This window comes from Gymnogyps californianus, chromosome 7, assembly GCF_018139145.2.
Source record: "Gymnogyps californianus isolate 813 chromosome 7, ASM1813914v2, whole genome shotgun sequence".
NCBI lineage: Eukaryota > Metazoa > Chordata > Aves > Accipitriformes > Cathartidae > Gymnogyps > Gymnogyps californianus.
In genome coordinates, this window is record NC_059477.1 from 25,361,808 (window position 1) to 25,383,934 (window position 22,127).

Genomic DNA, 22,127 nt, shown 5'->3' on the forward strand with positions numbered 1-22,127 from the left:
ACCTATTACAATCAATCCAGGATTTCTATTAACTTTACTGGAGGACAGAATATAGTCCACTGAGAAATTCCATTGGACTTGGCAAAAGACAGTTTCAATAGGTATTGATAAACCCAGGCACCTCCAGCCACGGGAGAGACTCTGAGTTTCAAGGAAGGACAGCAAGAAACAGCAACATTTTAACTTGCTAATAAGACCGTAATCATAATTTATTATCTGGAACTGTACATTTTGCAAGCCTGAAATTTTTGGCGGAGAAGTAGAATAAAGCAGTTAATGCAGTAGAGGACAATGGCTGTAGACATAATTTATTTGGTTTAGAACAGAATGTGGATAGAATATGATTAGAAAAATATAGGCTTTCAAATAGAATATTTGAGCTGCCAAATTTCAATAGCTGAAAAAGCCAATACTTTATTGAATACAAGACAACTATACCGGGTCAGTGACAGGATGACGGATTTTTGGTCTAACAGATGTCAAAATATGATGTCTAGGGAAGAGTACAAGAAAACGGGAGGCATTCATGATACATCCTTTAATAAATTCCCAGACCTTCTTAGTAATAGTTTCTATGTATTTATTAACTCTCAACAGATTTCCATGAAGCTGTCCAATTTTCCCTTGAAGCACGAAGTCCCACTGGTTGACTACCTGTCCTGCGAAGAATCAGCTCCTTTTGCCTTTTTTTTTTTTTAACATGGCACATCAATTTTTTTTTTAATATTTTTACTTTTACTTAATTTATTCAGAAAGACAGAGAAGTGGGAACTCTTAGGTTAACTTGATGTGGTCCTGGTGATTAGCTACTGTTCATTTTCCCCAACTTGTTCCATACATTCATTCCATGCAGTTTACCTTTTTATCCATCATACATCAAAAGTTCTACATTTAAAAAGTGCAAAAATTGGCAGCTGCCATAAAAGCATATAAAGCATTTATTACAATACAATTAATTTTCCATCATCTTCAACAGGAAGTTGGGGTTATATGGTTCTCCTTCCCTGATTTATTCAATAAAATGAGGACTTGTGTACAGAGACTTCTGTGTATCTCCACTCCTAGCCAGCCGATGAATGGCATGGCCAAGACACAGCCAGAGCTAACAGAAGTGTGTGTACCTCTGCTGTGCTGTCTGCACATCTTTGTATCACTCTTGCCAGCTTAGCGGAAGTTTACTAGGCACAACACCAAACATTAGGGTCCTCCTTATATCGGAAGTATGGTGCAAAGATATCCAACGTGCCTCTGCAAAAGCCAGCCTTGGTCCAGTCAAACGTGTTTTCCTCAAGCTCCACACTCTCAACACTTAGAGTAAGAGAGCTACTACATTCACAGTAACAGGAACATAGAGTAGGCTGGGTCAACCTGACTTGGCATGGGTTTAGATCTCTACTGATCCCCTCTGAAAAGACCTTATTTGTATAGCACTGTGCCTGGGTTTAAATGCAAACAGACTGTATAGTTGATAGTTGATTCTGCATGGAGTTATATCAGAAATATTTCTGTTCATGGCACAGATGAAGCAAAATCCAGATGAACTACCTATTGCCGAAAGGCAACTGCAATAACTGACTACACAAAAAAATGCAGATAAAGACAAATAACTTACATTCCATTAAGAAAATAGCCCCTGAAACAATGATTCCAGCTTCTCATGCATTCCTTGTAATCTTCTGTATAGATCACATCATTTCTCAGTGTTTCCCCATGAGAAGAGCAGATAACACAGCTTCTTTTCTCCTACTCATTATATGACTAAGTTACTTAAAACTATTGCCCTTGAGCAAGCATTCAGAAACAAGAGTATGAAATATCAGACTTGGTCAGGTCTCCATGTGCAACCATAAAACATAATTTTTATCCAACTCAAGACAGAGAAATGCAAAAATACGCAAAGATGTTCCATCAAAGAATTAACCCTTCAGCTGTGTTGTATTCCAAATAAATGCAAAGATTAGGAAAGAAATGACATCTTGTGATTGCAGATTCTAGTGTAGAAAAATTCTATAAAGACTTTTTTTAAATAAAAAAGGAGTGTATATAAATCTTTGGTAACAGTACATTTAAAATGTTTGCAAAGGCTTAGTCTCAAATGAGATTCCTTCAAGATAATTAAGCAAGCATCAGTAATCCAATGAAATTATTTTTAAATTAACATTTCTGCTAAAAAAATGCATTTCTGTGAATTCAGCATAACTAATTTGTTTATAGCTCAGGTTTAGGAAACAAATCTTTAAATTAATTCTTTTTAAATCCAATGCCTGATTTCATATAAGGGTCTTTTTAGGACCCTTACAGGGTTCCTGCTATGGAGATACATATTTAAAAATAAAAGATTTTATGTTACAAGACAGTTCTCAAAAAACACAGTAGGATGACTTAGGATAAGAACAATGCAACTTTGTGCATCTCTGTCACTGTCTTTTCTCAATAGGCAAAATCCATTTAAGGTATTTCCCATCTATTCTGCACTATTGCTTTACTCTTATTCCTGTTACTCTCAGCAGGCTGTAATGAAAATCTCAGTGTTACTTCAGTGAAAAGGGGCAGAAGAGACATCGTATTAAAACTGGCTATTTAAAGAAACAAACAAATCATCAGTATCTCCAGAGCAATGGATAGTTCACTTTCCACTCCATCGCTTTTTGAGTGCAGATTCTCCATTTCTTGCAAAAATGCACAGACTGGTTGCAATGTGAAAAGCTCTTGTGAGAGAAAGAGAAAGCCCCTTCTTGACCACTGGTTTTGGCAGGTTAAGAAATAAATAAGCAAATAAGTTCCTACTTTATGATCAAAACTATTCTAGGGAGCTCAATGGCAAACAGCGATTGCACTGGGAAGGATCAAAGACATGCTTAGTTCACCTAAGCAGACCACAGTGGCAGAACACTCATGCACTTCAGGTGAGGATCTTATATTAGAAGTAGTGCAGCTCAAAGGCACCAGTAAAAATCTCACTTACCTCTTTAGGTTCTCATAGTATAATCACGGCACAAATGTGATCTTATGTTAAACATACTACAGGTGACCATACCTTTAGGAGTTTTTCTCTTTGCTTTGCTACGTTCAGTTTTTCAGAGAGCTGGCTGAAAGATAAGTTGGAGGTTTCAATGTCTTCATGCATCAGAATGTAGGGATGCACATTACCTTAAAAAAAGAAAGCAGCTGATTGTCACTGCATTTTTGCCCAGCCAGCTTCTAGTACAAGCCAAATTAAAAGAAGCTAGGGTTCTATTAACTTCTTTATTTTCTTTGAGCAAGCCTTCCTATTAAACAAGCAAGAGAAGCCCAATTCTGTGCGTAGAGACAATGCAAGACTAAAAGACCAGCAATAAAGAATGTACATGTACTCTTAAAAATAAAAGCCAACTACTTTGCTAGTATTTATGAAAACCAGGAGCGTTAGGCTAGTGTGAATAAATATTTAATGAGCATGGCAGATTAACACATGGTTACTTTGTCTCTTTTCTCTTATTTGTGTAATACAGTCAAACAGCGGAAAATTATCCATCAATGACTATTTGATTTGAAAGAGAATTACCTGCTTATAAAGCTTTGCTTATCCAGTAAAATTAGCATCACAAGCCTCATCTAACATAAAAGACATATAATCATAGCACTCACATCTAGAACAACCTGAGCTAAACTTACTAACAGATAACTGTAAAATTAATATGTAACAATTTTGTCTTTAATTCTAGTGAATGATTTGAACCCATATTTTCATAACTTTTATTGGCTTCAGTGTAAGCAGGTTGTACCTCTAAAGAAAATCTCACCATTTCTTGAAGAGGATAAAGAGAGACCTCAGAAGTGTTGCATTTTATAAATAGATTTTGAAACTGCACATTTGTGTTAACTCTCACACTCACAGAAAAGTATGATACTGCTTTGAGAGATGTATATTGTAAAAACTGAAGCAACAAAGTCAGAACTATTCATCAATGCAACACAGCATAAAAAGAAATAACGTGCAAACTGGAGTACATACCTCTATTAGCATTCAGAGCAGCTAACTGTGATTTCAGTTTTGCAATAATGCTGTTTTGAAGCTCTATCTTTTCCTGCTGTTCACGTATTTGCTGCATGTAGTTTTCTGTCTGCAAATATAATTTCATTAGCATTAACCTTATTCTGTTTTGACTAGGGGTCTCCTATTTGGCATATAAAAAGCAGCTCTGATTTTTAGATTAATTGTAGTTACGGACCTCTGCGTGAACACCCAACTACAGTCACCTTTGGCAAGTCCATATTTTTGAGACTGCACTGATTAGAAAAGGTATTATAGGAAATAAATCCTGATTTTCAGTAACTGTTTCAACTGTGGCAGTTGTAAAGGATAGGATAACTTTTAAGTTAGGATTCTTCATTCATAGCCATAGAATATATCAGGTTTAAAATTAGAATTTTAGTATTCTTCAGAATGCTGGTCCGTTAGTTTATCTATAGAAAGATGTCATTTTCTTCCCCCATATTTTCTAGCAAATAAATTAGATAAAAATAGGCTTTAAAAAAGATAGATTTTAAATGGAAAACAACAACATTGCTTATTCCATACAGCAGATATTTTGCAAATAACACTAATTGCCTATGAACAGAGTTTTGCCTGTTTCTTTGAATGTAGTAGACTTGTTTTTCTAACCTAGAAAATGGGGGGGAAAGCAAGCAAGCAACCCCATTCTTCATCTAGCTATACTCCATCTCATGCTATAAACAGGCCATACAGAGCCTAATAAGACTGCTCACATTTCACCAAAGTGTATAAATATTGTTAGACAGCCAGTTAATTGAACAAATGGTCAGGTGGCAGGAAGATGCTAATATTCAAAAATTATTATTTCATTAGCACATGCCTAATGTTGCAGTTACAGTAGTGGTAAAAACAAGCAAGAAAACTTGTGAAGTCCCAGCAAGGAAACTTACAGGAATGCACTGAATTTTTCTGAAATTAAGAATATGTCTATTACTAACAGGTCATGACCTGGGACAAGACTAGGCATTGTTTTCACGTCTATTCATAGTTTATCCATACTGCTATCTGATTCTCAAATCTCAGTCACATTTAAATTCCACACCCCCCTACTGCCCAATGTGTTTGTCTGTAAAGCAGGCAGGAAAAAATCTACAAGCAAAATTTATTTTAAAAGGCCAGGTAGTAGTTGTACTATGAGAGTTTATTTAAAAAAAAAAAAAAAAAAAAAAGTGATCAAAGAGCAGTACTCTCCAGCAGCTATGAGACCTCATGAAGCAGAAAAATCACTGAGAACCAAATTGAAAATGTACAACAGCAATGTCTTGTCAACACTTCTGTACAGAGCACAGACATGACAGCTAAAACAGACAGAAGAGAAGATGCTTTTGACAGCCAGTGTGCACAAATTATTCCTTAAGTCAGATGGCAGCAACAAGTTACCAACTAGAAGATCTGCATGACAACCAACCATCCATCTGTATCAAACACCATCTGGCCGAGATGACTCTGGCTTCTGTGTGCTTGACATGGCTCCCAGCTCTAGAGACTGGCAAAACAAGTGGCCTATCGGTAACTTAAGTAGTAAACTGTTAACAACAGAATGGTGGACAATCCAACAATGTGTGAAGGCCACACAATGAACAGAGGCAGTTACTAGAGTAAAGCACTGTACAAAGGTCATTCAAAAATGAGGAGTTTGGTTAAAAAACAAAAAAGCCCAACTAATTACAGTATCAAGTCTTCTTGAAAAAATACTTTTGTTCTCTTTTGAAGTCATGAAATCCAACTACTGAAAGTTTGATTAGGACAAAGATTTGAACTGGTAGTAATCCTTTACAAAAGGCTTTCGTTTTTAATTCCTGAACCAGAGAAAATGCAGAGAGAAATCTTGCAAGCATTTAGTTCACTTAACACTGATGATCTCACACACTTCTCTGGTTTTCTTCCATAGACTTTAGAAGGGCTATCTGACCTTGTACTTGATGTCTTGTTTCTTGGGCAGAAGATTCTTTCATGTACTGTTAGATGACCCAGGAGTATTAACTTAACTGGTTTTCCTTCAAATAATTAATTGTTCATCATAAGAGACAGAATTTGAAAGATTCCCAAACATTCTAAAATGTGTTGCCTTTTGTTAAGTTAGTTGCAATTTCAGCACAAAATGTATTGACACGCTACTTGTACTTGTTAAGTACAGAAAACCCTACAGATCTGCACCAGCACTGCTGCAACAGACTATGAACGGAGATAGACTGCACAGTGGATGATTGCGCACATGACTGACTTGATACCTGTTCTGCAGTGCCTTGGATAGTTAATTTTGCCATGCAAGGGGATGGCAAGATTGTGCCCAGATGTTAGAATATTCTCTGGTAGACCATTCCCTGCTCCCAATTCTACTACTGCTTCCGTAACTTGACACTGAGTATGGTTCATCTGCCCCTGAGCAAAGTCCCAGCCTACCAGTTCTATGGAAGTATCAGAAAGTCCTGTAGCATCAAAAACATTCAAGCCTTCCTATAACAGAGGTTCCATTGCCGGGCAGAATACACATGATAAAATTAGTATGACAAAGCCCAAAACTGATAGCTTTGCAATATGCTGGCATATATGATGAGAAGTCCTAGAAGAGTTCTGGCTGAAGTAATGTGTTCTACAACAGACTAAGTTAAAATTCAAAGGTGCTCCTTACTGATCAGAATGCCTCCAGAATCTTTCTGTTACTTCATAATTAAAGAATAATTGTACAGATTATTATTTTTTAAAAATCAGTACTTATTCTAGTAATTTTAAGGTAAGTTTGCTGTAAATGTTTCAACATACAAACTCTGTTGTCCTAATAGCTTGCACAGTGCTTAACATATTAGAGTCTTTGACCTTTACACCAAGTAAACTAGTAATTCATATGGCATATCTTCCTATTAACACAAGAATGATTTAAGCTATTTACATTACTAATTTAAAAAGTAATTTTTTAATAAAGCAAATTAAATTTCAAGAAGTACTTCATTAAAGCTAGGTAAATTTTATATACATCTTTGCTGTTTACATTAAAAGACTTCATTAATCCTCCAAAACAGACACCACTTTTCTCACCTTTAAAACTACAAAAAAATTAAAGGTCGAAAACCCGAAACCCACCTACTATTCACAGCCTAATGAGTTACTCTGCAGTGTACTGGCCTGGTTTCGTAACTGCAATTTCCAGCTTTAACAGATGCACTAAAGTGTGCAGAGCTAAAGTGAAACTGAAACCTACATGTACCACAATCCTCCATGGGAAGGATGGCTTTAAAGATACAATTCAGAACCCAACACGTACTTTTTGCTGTAGTTCTTTCACAGCATGGTCCCTATCCATGCATGCTTGTCGATAGGCTTCATAAGCTTTGTTAAGCTGCTCTCCAATGTTTTTGTCCATAATTCCCAAAGTTGTTTCATCACTGAAAAGATGGTCAAGTTAACAGACCTGAAAAGTAACCAGAAGGAAAAAGAGAGAATGCTAAGAAACAGAAGTATGTAACTAAAACCGTATATAACATGACTTGTATTAATATCAAATTCAAGTAATATGTGCAGTATGTTTGAGCATTAACTCACATAACAGTTTGAACTATAGCTCTACTCACCTCAACATTTACTTTTATGTCCAGGGATAGGTTTAAATAAAAGCCAAATAAAAGCAGGTTAACTCTGAATCAAGTTCTGGATGTACAGAATGTGTAAATCTATGTGTAGTTACAGTGTTTGAGGACTGAGACTTAAAATTGGTGCAGATCACCAGCTACCTGACTTTATGACATTTCCAACAGTTTAATTTTTACTCAATTGTGAAATAACAGATAGCATTAAAAAACAAAACAAAACAAAGCTCAGCTTTTGGCATTGAACAATAAAAAGATAAAAGCTCAATAACATTAGGTCACATGGACCTAGCCTATTCTATGCCATATTTGAAAATGGCAACACAAGCAACACTACAGGGTGAATTAAAACATCTTTTATCAAAAAATCAGTAATACCAATCCGTAAGAATTAGCAAGACTCAGACCTTTTCACACAATATTATCAACTTTTCATACTTTGTGAACAATTTCAGTAACAATTCCTGAAAGTACAGCTCATGAACTTTGACACATAAGACTACAACAGTATTAAATGTCACAGACTTCAATTTCAAGACAGAGTTAACTTTGCAAACACAAATCCTTTGCTTCTATAGTAATATATGACATGAATTTTAAGATCAAAATTCATCATAATGTAAGTACAGTAGAGGACAGGTTAGTGAAGTCTCAAAAAAACCCACCCCCAAAGTACCAGCATTAAGAAAAAAAAAAAAAATCAGTAATTCACAGCTCCTCTCCTGATACTTAAAGCATGGTTATCTCACAGTACACAGTATGGACAGCCACTATCATCTCTCACTATCTTCTGGGATTATGCATAAACCACAGATACTACTAAGGAAAGTGGTGCAGTCAGAAGAGGATAAGCCAAGCAAGAAGGGTATGAGGATAACTTGTCTTGGACCCCAGTCAAAATTCTAAGGATTGCAGCTTGAAGCTTTTGTTCATGTTTTCTTGCTGTTGAATATCTTCCATATCATAGAGCCTGAATACAGAAATGTGGTTTGACTTTCCTAGAAGGTGCAACAGACTACTGTATGGATGTTGCACCTTTTTGTCCTGCAAACTTTATTTTAATGATGTGCGGGTATTGCAAAAGCAATTGTATCTCAACTCCGGCATGGCTGTACTTTAATAGTGGCAAAGTGAATTCTTTAACAGCTTGGAATCATTTAGGGATCGTTTGACATAACAAGTATTACTGAAATCCAAGTTTATAAGTTTTGTGTAAAATGCCTACATTGTTTCGTATGAAAGGTTGGTTTTTGGTTTTTTTTCTCCCTAAACACTAGTTCAGTAGTTTATAATCTCAGGTCCACGCATACTGTCTCAAAGCATTGTTAGTAACACTGGCTACTTCATCCACCCCCTTCCTCCCCCACAGAGTATCCCTCCACTAACTGGAATATTCATTCTAATACCTAGGGCCCATCTTTAAATAAATGGGTAGGCTTTTTTTCAGTGTCAAGTGAAGGACTGTTTTATGTAGTTCAACGAATAAAATCAGATATTACAGCTGACTGCAGGGGCAGGTACTAAACAGCAGACAGGTATTGTTATGGCTGAAAGTGATTGAAAGTGTGCTCTCACATTCTTTAAGAACTTGCAGAGTTTGCACCGATGTTGATTTTGTACTCTGGAATTCTCCAGAGACACTTGTATCAATTTACCTAGTAAATGGCAATGTCCTGTACATATAAAAGGTAACTTCAAAAAATGAGTGCAATGGGATTTAAAAGACTATGTTCAGCTTCTAATAGAGGAAATGGGGTTCAGCTCCATATGACTCACAGTCCATAGAAAATGAAGGCATTGATTTCATTCATGCAAATTCAAATCTCAATTTGAAAAACAGTATTTAAAATTTATACCTAACTTTCAGCCTTTTACTTACTGATTGATTGAGACTGGGAGTATTAACAAAGAGTTCTGCTCTTATCTGGACTGCTGGTACCAAAAGTAATTGACCCAACAGGCAGAATCGTAGCACTGCACCTGATTTTCTACTTGGTAGGGAAAAATAAGAATGGTAGCTAACTTACTGCTAGCTCCCTAAAATCCAGACTCTGTGCAGTAAGAAAGGGGCAATAAAAGTCATTACTAGTGACACTTTAAGACGGAACTGTAACTAGAAGAATTGGTCCTATATTCCCCCATACCATAGACACTTATTTCTGCTTCCACCTCACCCTTCCCTTCCTTCCAGCACAAGCAGCCTTACTGTAAACCGTATCAGCAAACCAATCCAGTTTAAAAATGCTAAAGGTATTTTTGATGTGTTAGTTTTAATGCAGATCAGCTCCACAGACCACTTCAAATGGCATGATAACAAAAGGAAGCCAGCACAGGAGTAGAAAACATCAGCAAAAGGCAGACAGAACTCCTGTGTTCAATGGCAGTATTGGCTTCGAAATTGTAACATGAAGTCACGGTTATGTAACAATGATGTAAGTCTGCACTGCCACAGAAAAGGATACTCCTGCCTTCCCCCATCTCTGGCCATGTGTTTTTGCCACTTACTTGTACCGGTATTAGCATTTCTATGCTACACAGTTCAGTATGCCAAGGTAGCTGCCTACTTCCTCAAAAAAGCAACAACAAACCCCCTAAAAAAACAACCCCAAAATTAAAACTGGAGCTAGCTCACTGCGAGGCTGCTGGAGCACTACTACCAACACAAGGAGGCAGTGGGAACATGAGACTAGCTGTGGGCAGGACTGCAGCAGTCTACATTTAGATTGGATTAAACTACTCTGTAGTCACACCCCGAATTGCCTGCTGCTGGAATAAATAACCGCTTCTTATGTTATTTATCTCATATCCAGAACTCCTTGCAGTTAGAAAAACTGGCTCCTTTTCCTGCTTCTCCTCCATAGGCATCAATATTTATCAGGGAATTGCTAACAGTTCCTTGTCATTTACTCTTCTCCCTACATCCAGTTAGGAGGAAAAAAAAACCCCAACCACCCTAAAATAAAAAAACCCCCCAACCTCCAGAACAAATATCCCCACTATTTTAATCAGGCTTAGTTATGCTGTATCTATACAGCAACCGGAACGTATTCAGCCCAAAGCTGACAACCCTGATCTTTAGCAACTGACATTCTAGACATTCATTAGATCCTGAAGACTTTTGCAATTATTAACAGCAATATGTAGTCAGAACAGATGCAACAATACAAAATGCTGCATTTATTCTAACAGGGACAGAATTAGAGAAAGAGATTAGCTCCAGAGTTTGTCTGATGAGGGGGTCCTGCAAATGTGAGTACCTGTGAGTGTTGTGTTGCCGGAGCTATGGCAACGAGAACTAGAATTTCATCTTTGAGTAAAGACTTGAACATTGGAAAACAATTGGGTATAGCAAATGTTGTAAGACAAACTTTTAAGTAAACAAACCCAATGAAACCTGCAGATACTCTTAAAATACTTGCTTCAAATGAGAAACATTTTGCTGATATAGGCAAAAAAAAAAAAGCTGTAATATGAATTTTCTATGAGTCAAATGCCAAAAAAGCCCCAACACAAAGATTAGCAACATACATCCTGAAATCCCAGCTCCACAGATCACTAAAGAGGCACATTTTAAGTTTTCGTAGTGCCTCAGAAAACACCTTAAATTCTGAAAAAATAAGGTTTTAGGTAATCATGTGTATATACACATTCATTCATACTACACATGCCTACCTCTCATAGGTTCATATGAGAACATAGATGCCATCCAGAAGCAAGTACTTCTCTACGTATTTCTGCTTTCAAAACAGCTTCTTCAATGGAAATATTTTGTAAGTTACACTGCCATCATCTTGGGAACTGGAAACCTGTTGAGGTAATAATTTGTGAGAGACTGAGAGCTCACTGCACTTTCGTTTTGGGTTTGGGTTTTTTTTTGTTTGTCTTGTCTAATGGACAAAATTCCTGCTTTGCCCGACTGCGGGAAGAGGCGGAAACCCAGCAGGAGTCCCTAACGCCACACCAGCGTTACGACTCGGGGCGCAGACAGCCCCTCTGCGCTCACGGAAAGAGACGCTGATTATCGGAGAGCTGAGGTTTTACACCCACTCCCCCGCGCTGTCACTGTCCGTGGAGACAGTACACCTCTTTCTGCTTCTCCGCTCGCCGCCGCCGCCGCCGCGGGCGATCGCCACCCGCGAGCGAGCCCGCTGCTCTCGCGGCCCTCCCGGAGCAGCGGGGGCGGTGGCACCCGCCCCGGCCCTTCCGCACGCACCGAGAGCGCTTCCGCGCGCGCAAGCTACGCGCCCCCTGCCCTGCGCCCGAAGCCGCGCAAAGCGGCGCCGGAGGGGAACCGGCGTCCCTAGGAGCGGACGGCGGAAGTGCGGAGGGGCCGAAGGCAGGGGCGGCCGGGGAGCCCGCCGCCAGGCGCCACGGCCCGCACCCCAGCCCCCTGGGCCGAGCGCCCGCCGCTCCCCGCGGAAGGGTGAGGAGCAGTTTTAAAAGCGACTCAGACTTACGAGCGCCTCACGGAGCCCACGGCCGCTCTCGGCACAGGGCGCTCGCTCCTGCCTGAGCAGCTTAACCCAGGAACCAGAACTGACTTCCTGTTGTGCCTCTCCCCGCCCTGTGACGGGGCGCCGTGGCGCTGCCCGCTCCGCCGGTCGGGTCGGGGCAGCGGCCGCCGGAGCCGCCGGGCGCCGCTACCAGGCGAGGGCAGCGCCGGGCTGGCCGCCCAGGCACGGCGCCTTCCCCGCCGCCGCTCGCCGCCAAGGCAGCACAAGTCTGGGCTCTCCGGCCCCGCGCGAGGGTGAGCGTCTTTCGGCTCTCCTCCATCTGGCTTGCAATGCCTTTTCCGCCTGGCTGCAGCCAGGCACTCCCCTCAAGCAGGATCTGTGCTGCTCCTGACTTCCACAGGTCCCTTCCTATTTCAGTCTTTCCATGATTCAGCGTGATTTGTAAATAACAGTACTTATATTTGTAACATAATTATACTTTTCATGCCCAGATTACTTTCTGTCTAAAGGGTCTTTTTTAGGTTACTAAGGTGGCATTTTTTCCCTGCATTTAATTTATGCAGGCAATGAATTTTATAGATAAGACTATAACGGAAACACACGGTTTTAATTTTTCTACTGCTACAAGCCCTTCTCTATTTGGGTCACGTGTGTGAGTACAACTTTTTTCCTGAAGGTGTGTAGGAGGGTGGGAGTGATGGGAGAAAATAAGGCGTTTCTTACATCTTGCACAGGGTACAGTCACAGAGCTAGCAGCAGAGAAGCGTTACAGATTTTGAATTAGCCTTGGCCGTCTCTGAACCCCACTGAACATATCCACGCAGCCAGGCTGTGGTGTTTCTTCTGCTAGACTAGAACTTTTCCCTTTGCCCACTCACAGATCAGAACCTGCATTTCAACTGTGGCAACCTTACCTACCCCAGGTGTGTGTGCACTTGGAAGCCCGAGGACTGAGCTCAAACGTAGCCACAGGAAGAGTAGCCAGGCGTTGTTCTCTGTACTCTTTTGAAGCTTATTTCTATTATAATCTACCTTTCCTGCTAAGTCTTTAACAACTCTTTTGGTCTGTTTTGGCCTGTACTAAGACTAAAGAGACTTACAGGCAGATAGTTTGTCGTGGTTTAACCCCAGCCGGCAGCTAAGCACCACGCAGCCGCTTGCTCACTGCCCCCCCACCCCTGGGATGGGGGAGAGAATCAGGAAAAAAAAACTCGTGAATTGAGATAAAGACAGTTTAATAGGACAGAAAGGAATGAAAAACAATGATAAGGATAATAATAATAATATGACAATAGCAATACTAAAAGAATTAAACTATACAAAGTAAGTGGTGCACAATGCAATTGCTCACCACTCGTTGACCAATGCCCAGTTAGTTCCCGAGCCGCGATCCCCCCTCCCAGTTAACTCCCCCCAGTTTATATACTGGGCATGATGTCATATGGTATGGAATAGCTCTTTGGCCAGTTTGGGTCAGCTGTCCTGATGGTGTCCCCTCCCAGCTTCTTGTGCCCCTCCAGCCTTCTTGCTGGCTGGGCACGAGAAGCTGAAAAATCCTTGACTTAGTATAAACACTACTTAGCAACAACTAAAAACATCGGTGTGTTATCAACATTCTTTTCCTACTAAATCCAAAACACAGCACTATACCAGCTACTAGGAAGAAAATTAACTCTGTCCTAGCCGAAACCAGGACATAGTTTAATGAGCCAATAAATATACCTCCTGGTTAGCCACTTTTAAGAACTTCAGGTGAGGTTCTAATGAACTATTAAGGTTCAGAGAGGGTTTGCTCTGTTAGCCTGTTTCCAAGAAAGGGGGATTCAATTTCCTCTTTCAGAGACAGAGTGTTTGAGACATCCAAGTTAAGGTTTCATTCAACCAGGTCTTTTTTTAAAAAAAAAAAAGGGCAAAAAGAGGTTATTGTTTCTTTCTTAATTTCTATATTTTTTATTTTTATTCCGTCTTGCCAAGTAGTTCTGCACTTAAAATGGTAATGGATATCTCAGTTAGTAACTGAAATAAAACCTGCAGTTCTTAAATTCAGATCAATGTATGTAAATATAATTTAACTGATGCTATATTTAAAAAGTGATGCAGAAAAGTACGAGTAGGTGTTATCTGATGATAAACATCTATCAACTAAGATTATGGCTACCTGAATTTGAATAGAGCCATAACATATGTACCATCTCTGAAACACTATCATTGCACGTTAGTTGTTATAGGAAACAAAAGTTTGTTTATTAAATTCTAGAAATGTACTTAAATTTGCTGTGAAGGTCTGAAACCCGACAAAGCAAAACTGACAACTGTCTACAAACATGACTTTTCAAATCACATGCATTATTCTCTTAGTACTTTATCAGTAATATTCTTTCATAATAAAGCACAAGAGAAGCTGGTCTTCCCTCTATCTTCATTATTTAGTGCTTTTTTCTTTACTACATTTCCTCCCCAAATACAATAAGATGTATGTTACAAGCTTCACAGTAACCCATCTTGACATTCTTAGAGACTTCCAACCCTTTGAATAAATTGTTAAATAGAAGAAAAGAAAAATACCTGTGAAAATAATATAAAACCTATATTGTATAGGTACCTTGATCTCTAACTTTGATCTTTTAGCATGGTTACTGCTTTACAGTAAATTATTTTTTGTCCTTTTCTTCCTCATCTTGCTTTCTTTTTCTCTTTCTGTTTGTCTGCTTCCTCCTCTTCAGTCTCTGTATTTCCTTCCCTACAGCTATTCCAGTAACGACTTTCTGTATTTCCGCCCCACATCAATATTTCACATTTTTATGTCATTGTTAAGGCAGAATTGCTTTCCTATATGTAGTCTTTACAAGATAACTGGGAAGAACAAGCGTATATCAGTATAGTTAAAAATGATTTAAGATTTTAGGAATCTACTAATCTTAAAAACAGTTGCAAACCACTTATCTAGAGTTTGGGAGTGGTGGTGAAGAGGTTCATGTCTGTATTATTTTATTTCACTTTGTCTTCAGACTCAGAGAGAGTCTTATTTTGACTAATTATACTTAGAAACATTTTTTTTTGGAAGGGAATTAGCAAGTTGATACTTTTTCAGAGTGAAAATTCGAAAGTTTGCTCTGAGTGGGTCAAGGAGTCTATTTAAATACCTCACATAATCTGTATACAGTTTACTGTTTGACATTACTTCCGAAATGGTATTTTAACAGGAATTTTACTTAGTCTTTACTGATGTGTTAACAGTGTGTTCATTGGTTAAACTGCACTGAAGTCTCGAGAGGAACTGAGTGCTCTGAAGGTAGGCTTGTGGTGCAGCAGTTGCCAAAAGGCTGTATTTCAGTAAAGGTTTAAATCTGATTCCTTTATACAATTTTAAGCTCATAAATACAAATTGGCTTCTACCAGCTGTCAGAAAGAGGTTAAAATGTTTCTTGCAACTTCTTAATGTAGCCATTCGTTCAGACGCTAGGTGGCTCACGTCAGATGTTTAAACCTTTTCCAGAACTTTTAGACTGTGGTCCCAAAGGAATCTGTGATGCGGTGCTGGGTGCTGAAAGAGTCTGTGCTACTCAGTGGTGTTTCTCCATTCGTTCAATAGCTTGTTGTTGTTGTTTTAACAAAATAAAAACCGTATTTTGCTCTTGAAACGCCTTTCCTGGTCAGAAAAGGAGAATTGTGGATAAATTTAGACCGAATGTTGTCATTTCATAGTACAAAGAAAGGTGAGGCTGAATCTTTTTATTTTTTTTTCCAACAGCAAGAGTAGTTAGTTGATGAGCCTCTGGAAACAGCATATGCAATGCCAATAAGGTATGTATTTTGCCTATAGGTTCTAACAGACAAAACCTGGGTTCCAGAAGCTAACTAAACAATATTTAATCAAAGTGCAGACATGCAGACTTGGTGCACTATAAGCAACATAAAAGTAGTGTTAGTACAATTATAAAGTTTGTAACTCATCTTGTGCTTTTTCTATACACCTGAATGCTGAAGTTGATAAGTATAATTTACTCATTGTCTTTACCAAGTGTAGAAACCAAAGGTTTGGATTTTCTTTTCTCATCTCTTTAGTAACAGTATAGGCAATTTTTATGTTGCCTAGGAGGAGTGTCAACAGGATTATGAAATGCGGTTCTGTACTTCAGTACTGCTTATGACTAATATTAGCTGGGAACTTCCACTGAGAAATACCCAACTGAAGAACTTCCTTAAATGCAACTGCAAGCAGACAGTCATTTGCTGAAGCAGAGACTTTAGCAGAAACAGCCTGCAAACTGGCTTTGGACCCAGTGCAACATTCCTTATTTCCATGAGTGATGTCAATGATTTCTGGAGGCTTACTGCCCTGGGAAAAGGTTACCCTGCATGAAAAGGGAGCAGCACATGAACAGGCAACCCTGCATGCTTGGGAACAGTTAACATACATAGCAACTATGGTACCAAATATAGTACATACTTTTTAACGTGTTGTGAAGAAAAAGCCAGTGATGATAATGACACCAGTAGAAAGTAGCAACAGCTTTGTAAAACTAATGCTATTCATCTATATAGAATGTAACCTGTGTTACATATAGAGAGAGTGCAGTAAGATAGAGGGTGAAATACTTCTTAGAGAAGAATAGCCAATCCACTGATTCTTAGTTAAGCTCCAAAGGAACTTAATTATGCAGACCCTTGAGCTCTGTTTAAGTTTTATCCTTATTGTGTCTTTCCCCCTTCCCCCTTAAACCACTGTATAGTGAAACTGAGTTTCTGTAGAACAACGTAGGGAAAACACTTACCTTTGAAAACATGTTTTCTCTAGCATCAAAGCCTTTTTGCCGTAGAGACAAGTGTTCAGGAGAGTTTATACATAAGCATTAATTCCTTAGACCTGTCAATGTGAAGAAGTGAGATATTTTGATATCAACTACATTACATAGGCCGCCTCCCTCTGTTCCTTGTGAAAATTCAGTAAGTCTTGGTAGCTGATTTAGATAGAGCTACATTATATTCAATATCTAATTTAAAAAATATGATGATATAAGGAGCCTTTGCACTATTTGTTCAATGTTGTTTGATCCCAAGCCTTTATTCAGGCTGTCAGTGTGGAGTAAGAGTGGAAGAAGTCAAAGAAGAGATGTATTTGAAATAACACATTTAATTTCTGGGATCTTATGACCTCTTTTCCTCTTCTGCAAAAAGGGAAGCTATGTAGTGCAGCAAGATCACAGATTCCATGGTATTATTTTTGTTTCTGTAGTCTCATAAAATTCCAAATTTTGGGGAAAAGGAAGAGACAGGTGTTGATGCAAAGTCATTAAGTTAATGGATCTGTGTTAGTATACCTATGGAACTTCTTGTCAAAACTGTTCAGGATGTGAAAATTTTGGATGTGTTCAAGGGGAGATTGGACGAGTAAATACTTGAAAGATTCACTGAGGGAAACTAAAGAGACAGGCAGCATCAGTCTCAGGAAGTTCTGTGACCTGAAAATAGCTGGCAGCTGGGAGAAGACTGAGGAAGTATTACATACGCTTGCCCTGTTCTTATTCTTCCCGGGGCATTGATTTCTAGCCACTGCTGAAGAGAAGATGGGTCTGAACCAATGTGGCATATGTTCTTAGGTTAATGACTTCATGCTGATGCAAATGTGTAGGAATTTCTCTACATTAAACAATCTCCTGTAAAAGACAGGATATTGTAGAAGGATAGGGAACATTACTATTGCAGAAGCTCCAAAAGATCTTGGAACATCCCTTCAGAATGATTTCTTATTATTTTAGAATATCCATTTGAAAGATAAAACTTTTGAGTAGGTTTATTAATCAGTGAATTTTGTCTGGTTTCTGAAAAGATGCTGTGTATAGTTGACTCTGTTTACATTTAAATTGTGATGACCAACAGATCAGCTGCATAATATCATGACTTTCATTGTTAATAATCATTGTAACTGCACACAAAGCTTAACAGAAGGCATGTCTATGTAAATACATAGCAAGGGAACCTTCTTCATTGGTGGATTGTAAACAGATCTTGAGAAAAAGGCCTCACAAAGAGTAGTGGTTAGAGATTTTTTCCATTCTTTAGCTGGTGACAACATCTAACCATTTAATGCAGTTTACTTAGTGCAGGAGTTTTGAACTGGGTCTCCATATACACCAGTTAATGTTGTCCTAATTAAAAACTGTACAATGGAATAAACTTCCCAGGCTTCCTCCTAAAGTAAAATTTATAGGGACAGCTAGTAAAATGCTTTGATTCTGTTTCATTTTTTAAGGAAAACACAAATCCCCTTTAATTATTTTTACAAGATGATAGAGCAACTGAAAATATATCTATAACTTCCCTGACACATGGAGTTGGTATACTTCCTTTCAACATTATTTGATTGTATGTTATAGTGGAATTTGAAAATAAATAGTTCTGTTTCTCTGCACAGTGAAAAAATATTTTGGAATGATTCATCTCTGCAGTCTTTTTCTTGTTGATATAGTTGTTCCAGCTCCTCATGTTAATTTTTAAATTGTTTTATAAATGAAAAGATGGCTTTGTGACTTCAACAGAGTGTTTTTCTTGATTCTTACTCATAGTCATCCTATGAGAGTTTGGTGGGTCTAAGCTTGACTAATTAGAGTGTGTAAGACAAAATAAGATGCTCAGATGAGTGTTTCTGTAAATCTTACAATGTACCATTGCAGTGAAGTTCAATAACCAAGTAAAACAAAAAGATTTGAGCAGTCTTTAAGCAGTCAGGCTGCTCAAGTTTTAACTAAAATTTCTTGATATCTACATGCACCAAAGATAAATCAGCAGCTGTGCCTACTGAATTTCATGGTAAATCTTTCCCAACTTAAAGCAAAGAAAGCTTGAAGCTATGTGCTGTGTAGTGGCTTACAGCGTGTTGACTTACTGTGCTTGGTTGAATACAGCCTCATTGTCTGTGAAGCTAAGAGGACTAAATGCTAAACAAAAATGCAGACCAGCTTCTTGCAAATGATATTTGTTCTTACCATGCTGTAAACAAGAATATGTGTACAAAAAGATAAAGGAAGAAAAAGGGTAATTTATTGTGTGTTCTCAGTTGTCATACAGAAAATACATCACTGGTAGTAACTCTGACTTTCTGAAAGAGTTGTCATGCTTTAAGATTTATTCCTGGTGAAGTAGGGAGAGAAACACATGATCAATGGGTTTGGGCCTTTGTGCATAATTAGTGGCAAAATGCATGCGCTCACACACACACACACACACACACACACACACACTCACTTACTTCGTCTGGCACAGCTTCAGTCTTCTTATTCACCAGCTGCTAAGTCATTTTCATATCCGTAGCTGCTTCCTCTGAGTGAAAACACACCTGCTCTTCTAGCATTGTATCCATTTATTGTTGGCTTCCTGGAAGAAAAAGATGTAAGAGAATTTTGGCTTGTATCAGAGATCTGAATAAGCATGGGATAACTCAAAACTGCCACACTCTTGTAAAGCTATTATACGTTAATTTGTCTGTATTAATTACCAATTCCCTTCAGTAGATACACATTGAAGGCCTAGAATTAAATGTTCGAAGTGGCATTTTGCTCACATTATTTTCTGTCTATACCATTTGGAAATACACTTATTTGACTAGGTTTTGACCATTGCTATGGTGTTGCCCCATACCTGCCAGCGCTCTTACATTGCACTGAAATCAGTTTATTGTGTATTAAATCAAATGGGAGAATTCTACACAGAACTGAAAAATCATTCCCTGCAACAGTGAGTAACAACGGCATTTTAGATCACAAAAGGGAGATCAGGCAAAAAGAACATTAAAGAAAGGCAACTCTTAATATGGGGAATAAAACCAGGCAAGATAAAGTGATAGATGTCGGGTTAGTTGGGAATAAGAAAATGAAGTACCAGAGGCCCTCCTTCCCTGCTGCTTGGCTTTACCTTTCCATCCATACTCTGAAGTACAGCCAAATTGATAGCTGTCTCTAAAGCCCTCCTTTAGAAGATTTGATCTACACTATGGCCTGGACCTTATAGAAGTGATCTTAAGTTTCTTCTCCAAATTCTTCAGAGGCGATATATTCCTACTTTGTTGACAGATAGTAGAGTAGCTAAAGACAAGAATCACAAAAGAAATTTAGGGTTATGGTACCAGAGGCTTCATGGAGGCTGCTACAGCCTCCGGTACTTAACTTCTTTCCTACACAGAGTATGGGGCTTGCTGAAAAGCAATGCTTTAAGTAGAGCTGCTGTCTCTGTGTAATACTCTGTAGTCCTGAATCCTTTCTAGTTATGTCTCTCAGACATGAAAATTCAATTTTGCATGGACTAATTAGGGCAGATCACAGAGATTATAATTCTCCAGTCTCATGGCTACAACGATCTTTGGGTTCCAGCCTCCATTCTAACAATGTTTGCATGTTTTATGGCACAGTAGGCAGTAGGTCATTTCCACTTCGCTGCTTTTAACAATCGGCTTTACTGACTGATTTTCTATTTTACTGGTGCCTAGAACCAGCCCTCTGAAGATACCATCCTTGCCAAAGGCAGCATCAGCTTTACCTAAACCATTTCTAACATATGTTTGCCTGTTTTGAAGATCTATATTGGTGATAAAGATTTCACAGCCTCCCAAAGGACCTTCTGTTCTTTCTTACAGATTTTTTTTCTAAATCTCTAATTATTCTTCAGTTGAACCACACTTTCCACAAGGTACAATGAACAAACTGGACAATATGCTCCAGCTGAGACTTTCCACCATAGTTTTCAACAAATACATGCTGACTGTTTTATATGCTTAAAACAGGACAAAAACTTAAGCTTTTAAACGAACTTGTTCAATTATTTGCTCCAGTATTTTTCTGAGAATGAAAGTAAAGCAGAACAGTATGTAATTCCCTGGTTTCTTCTGTTCTCTCCTCTTACAGATAAACATGATGTCTGTCCTTTTTCATTCTTTTAGAAGCTCATCTGTTCTCCACAAGTTCTCAAAGATAATTGCTAATGGCTCTGAAATGTCTTTATTCTGTTCTCTAAGTATTCTGAGAGGAATTTCTTCAAGCTCAGTTGGTTTGAAAATATTTAACTTAGAGCAGAGAAAGTAAAAACTTTATTGAGCTTAAGGTATTTAAAAAAAATTCTCACTATTATTTAGCATGTTGGGATGTTTTAAAGCACATTTCTTAATTTGTCCCTAGCATTGGGGTGGTTTGTGTTATCTCGTCTTTTTCTAAAGGAGATGGAAAATCTCTTAAACTCCTTGATTTATTTTTTTCAAGGATCATAATGATGTCTGCATACTGGATTTATGCACTTAAAATGTCTGCATAGATCTAGTCCTAACCTATTTGCCAGAAGTCACACTGGACATTTATGTTAGAGATGGGTCTGAAGCACAGAAATGTCTTGCTCACATCAGTGGCTTCTGATTCCTGCTTAATTTTTGATCTGATTAAAGCAGGATTATTTGGTTACTATCTGATTTGTGTAGGTTTATTTTATGCTAGCAAATTGCCTTACTTACCAGTCCTTCTTTGCATGCCCTTCATTGTCCTTGTTTATTTCTACATTGTCTTGGGGAAAAAAAAAAAAAGAAAGAAAGAAAGAAAGAAAAAAAGTTTCAGTATGTATTTTTCCCATCTGGCTAGTCCAGCACTCTTCTTAATTAGTAAAATGCCATCCTGTCAGATTCTCTCCTGCCAGGAAGTCATTCAGCTACCAAATCACTTCTTCACCTCCATCATATATTTTAACATTTGAAAACAGCAAAACTGTAAGATATCATGTTCTTCCTTACAACAGAAAAAGCAAAATCGACTACAGCAATGCTAATTAAGTGTAGTTTAGGATTCATTTGAATTTAAACCAGGCCTCATGGGATTTCAGAGCATGTACCCAGAGTGTCATAAAATATGTAACAGCTCTTCTTCTCAATTAACATTCATTTATTTGGGAACAATAAAAAACAGCACAAATAGGCACAACCTGTTCCTTACTCTTTCCCCAGTAGTTTACGCTCTGCCCAGACTGCTTTACCTACTCATTATTCTAAAGGCCAGCTCCCTCCTATATCTGGGCAATACC

The 22,127-nt window shown here is 38.4% G+C and overlaps 1 protein-coding gene across 2 annotated transcripts in view; it reads right to left on the minus strand.

Annotated features, from left to right (window-relative positions):
* The window catches only part of TANK (TRAF family member associated NFKB activator), a 39,790-nt gene extending 18,173 nt beyond the window's left edge, over positions 1-21,617 (minus strand). The window contains exons 1-7 of one of the 2 annotated variants that reach the window (XM_050899610.1): positions 21,568-21,617; positions 19,324-19,448; positions 16,850-16,941; positions 11,293-11,426; positions 7,299-7,445; positions 3,995-4,103; positions 3,038-3,150 (exon numbers count right to left, since the gene is read on the minus strand). In XM_050899610.1, coding sequence (XP_050755567.1) covers positions 3,038-3,150; positions 3,995-4,103; positions 7,299-7,397 — 321 coding nt within the window. In that variant the 5' untranslated portion in view covers positions 7,398-7,445; positions 11,293-11,426; positions 16,850-16,941; positions 19,324-19,448; positions 21,568-21,617. Of the gene's footprint in view, positions 1-3,037; positions 3,151-3,994; positions 4,104-7,298; positions 7,446-11,292; positions 11,427-12,077; positions 12,107-16,849; positions 16,942-19,323; positions 19,449-21,567 lie in introns of those variants that run through there. The other variant, XM_050899609.1, reaches the window with a different exon arrangement.
* Between the last annotated feature and the right edge of the window lie 510 nt (positions 21,618-22,127).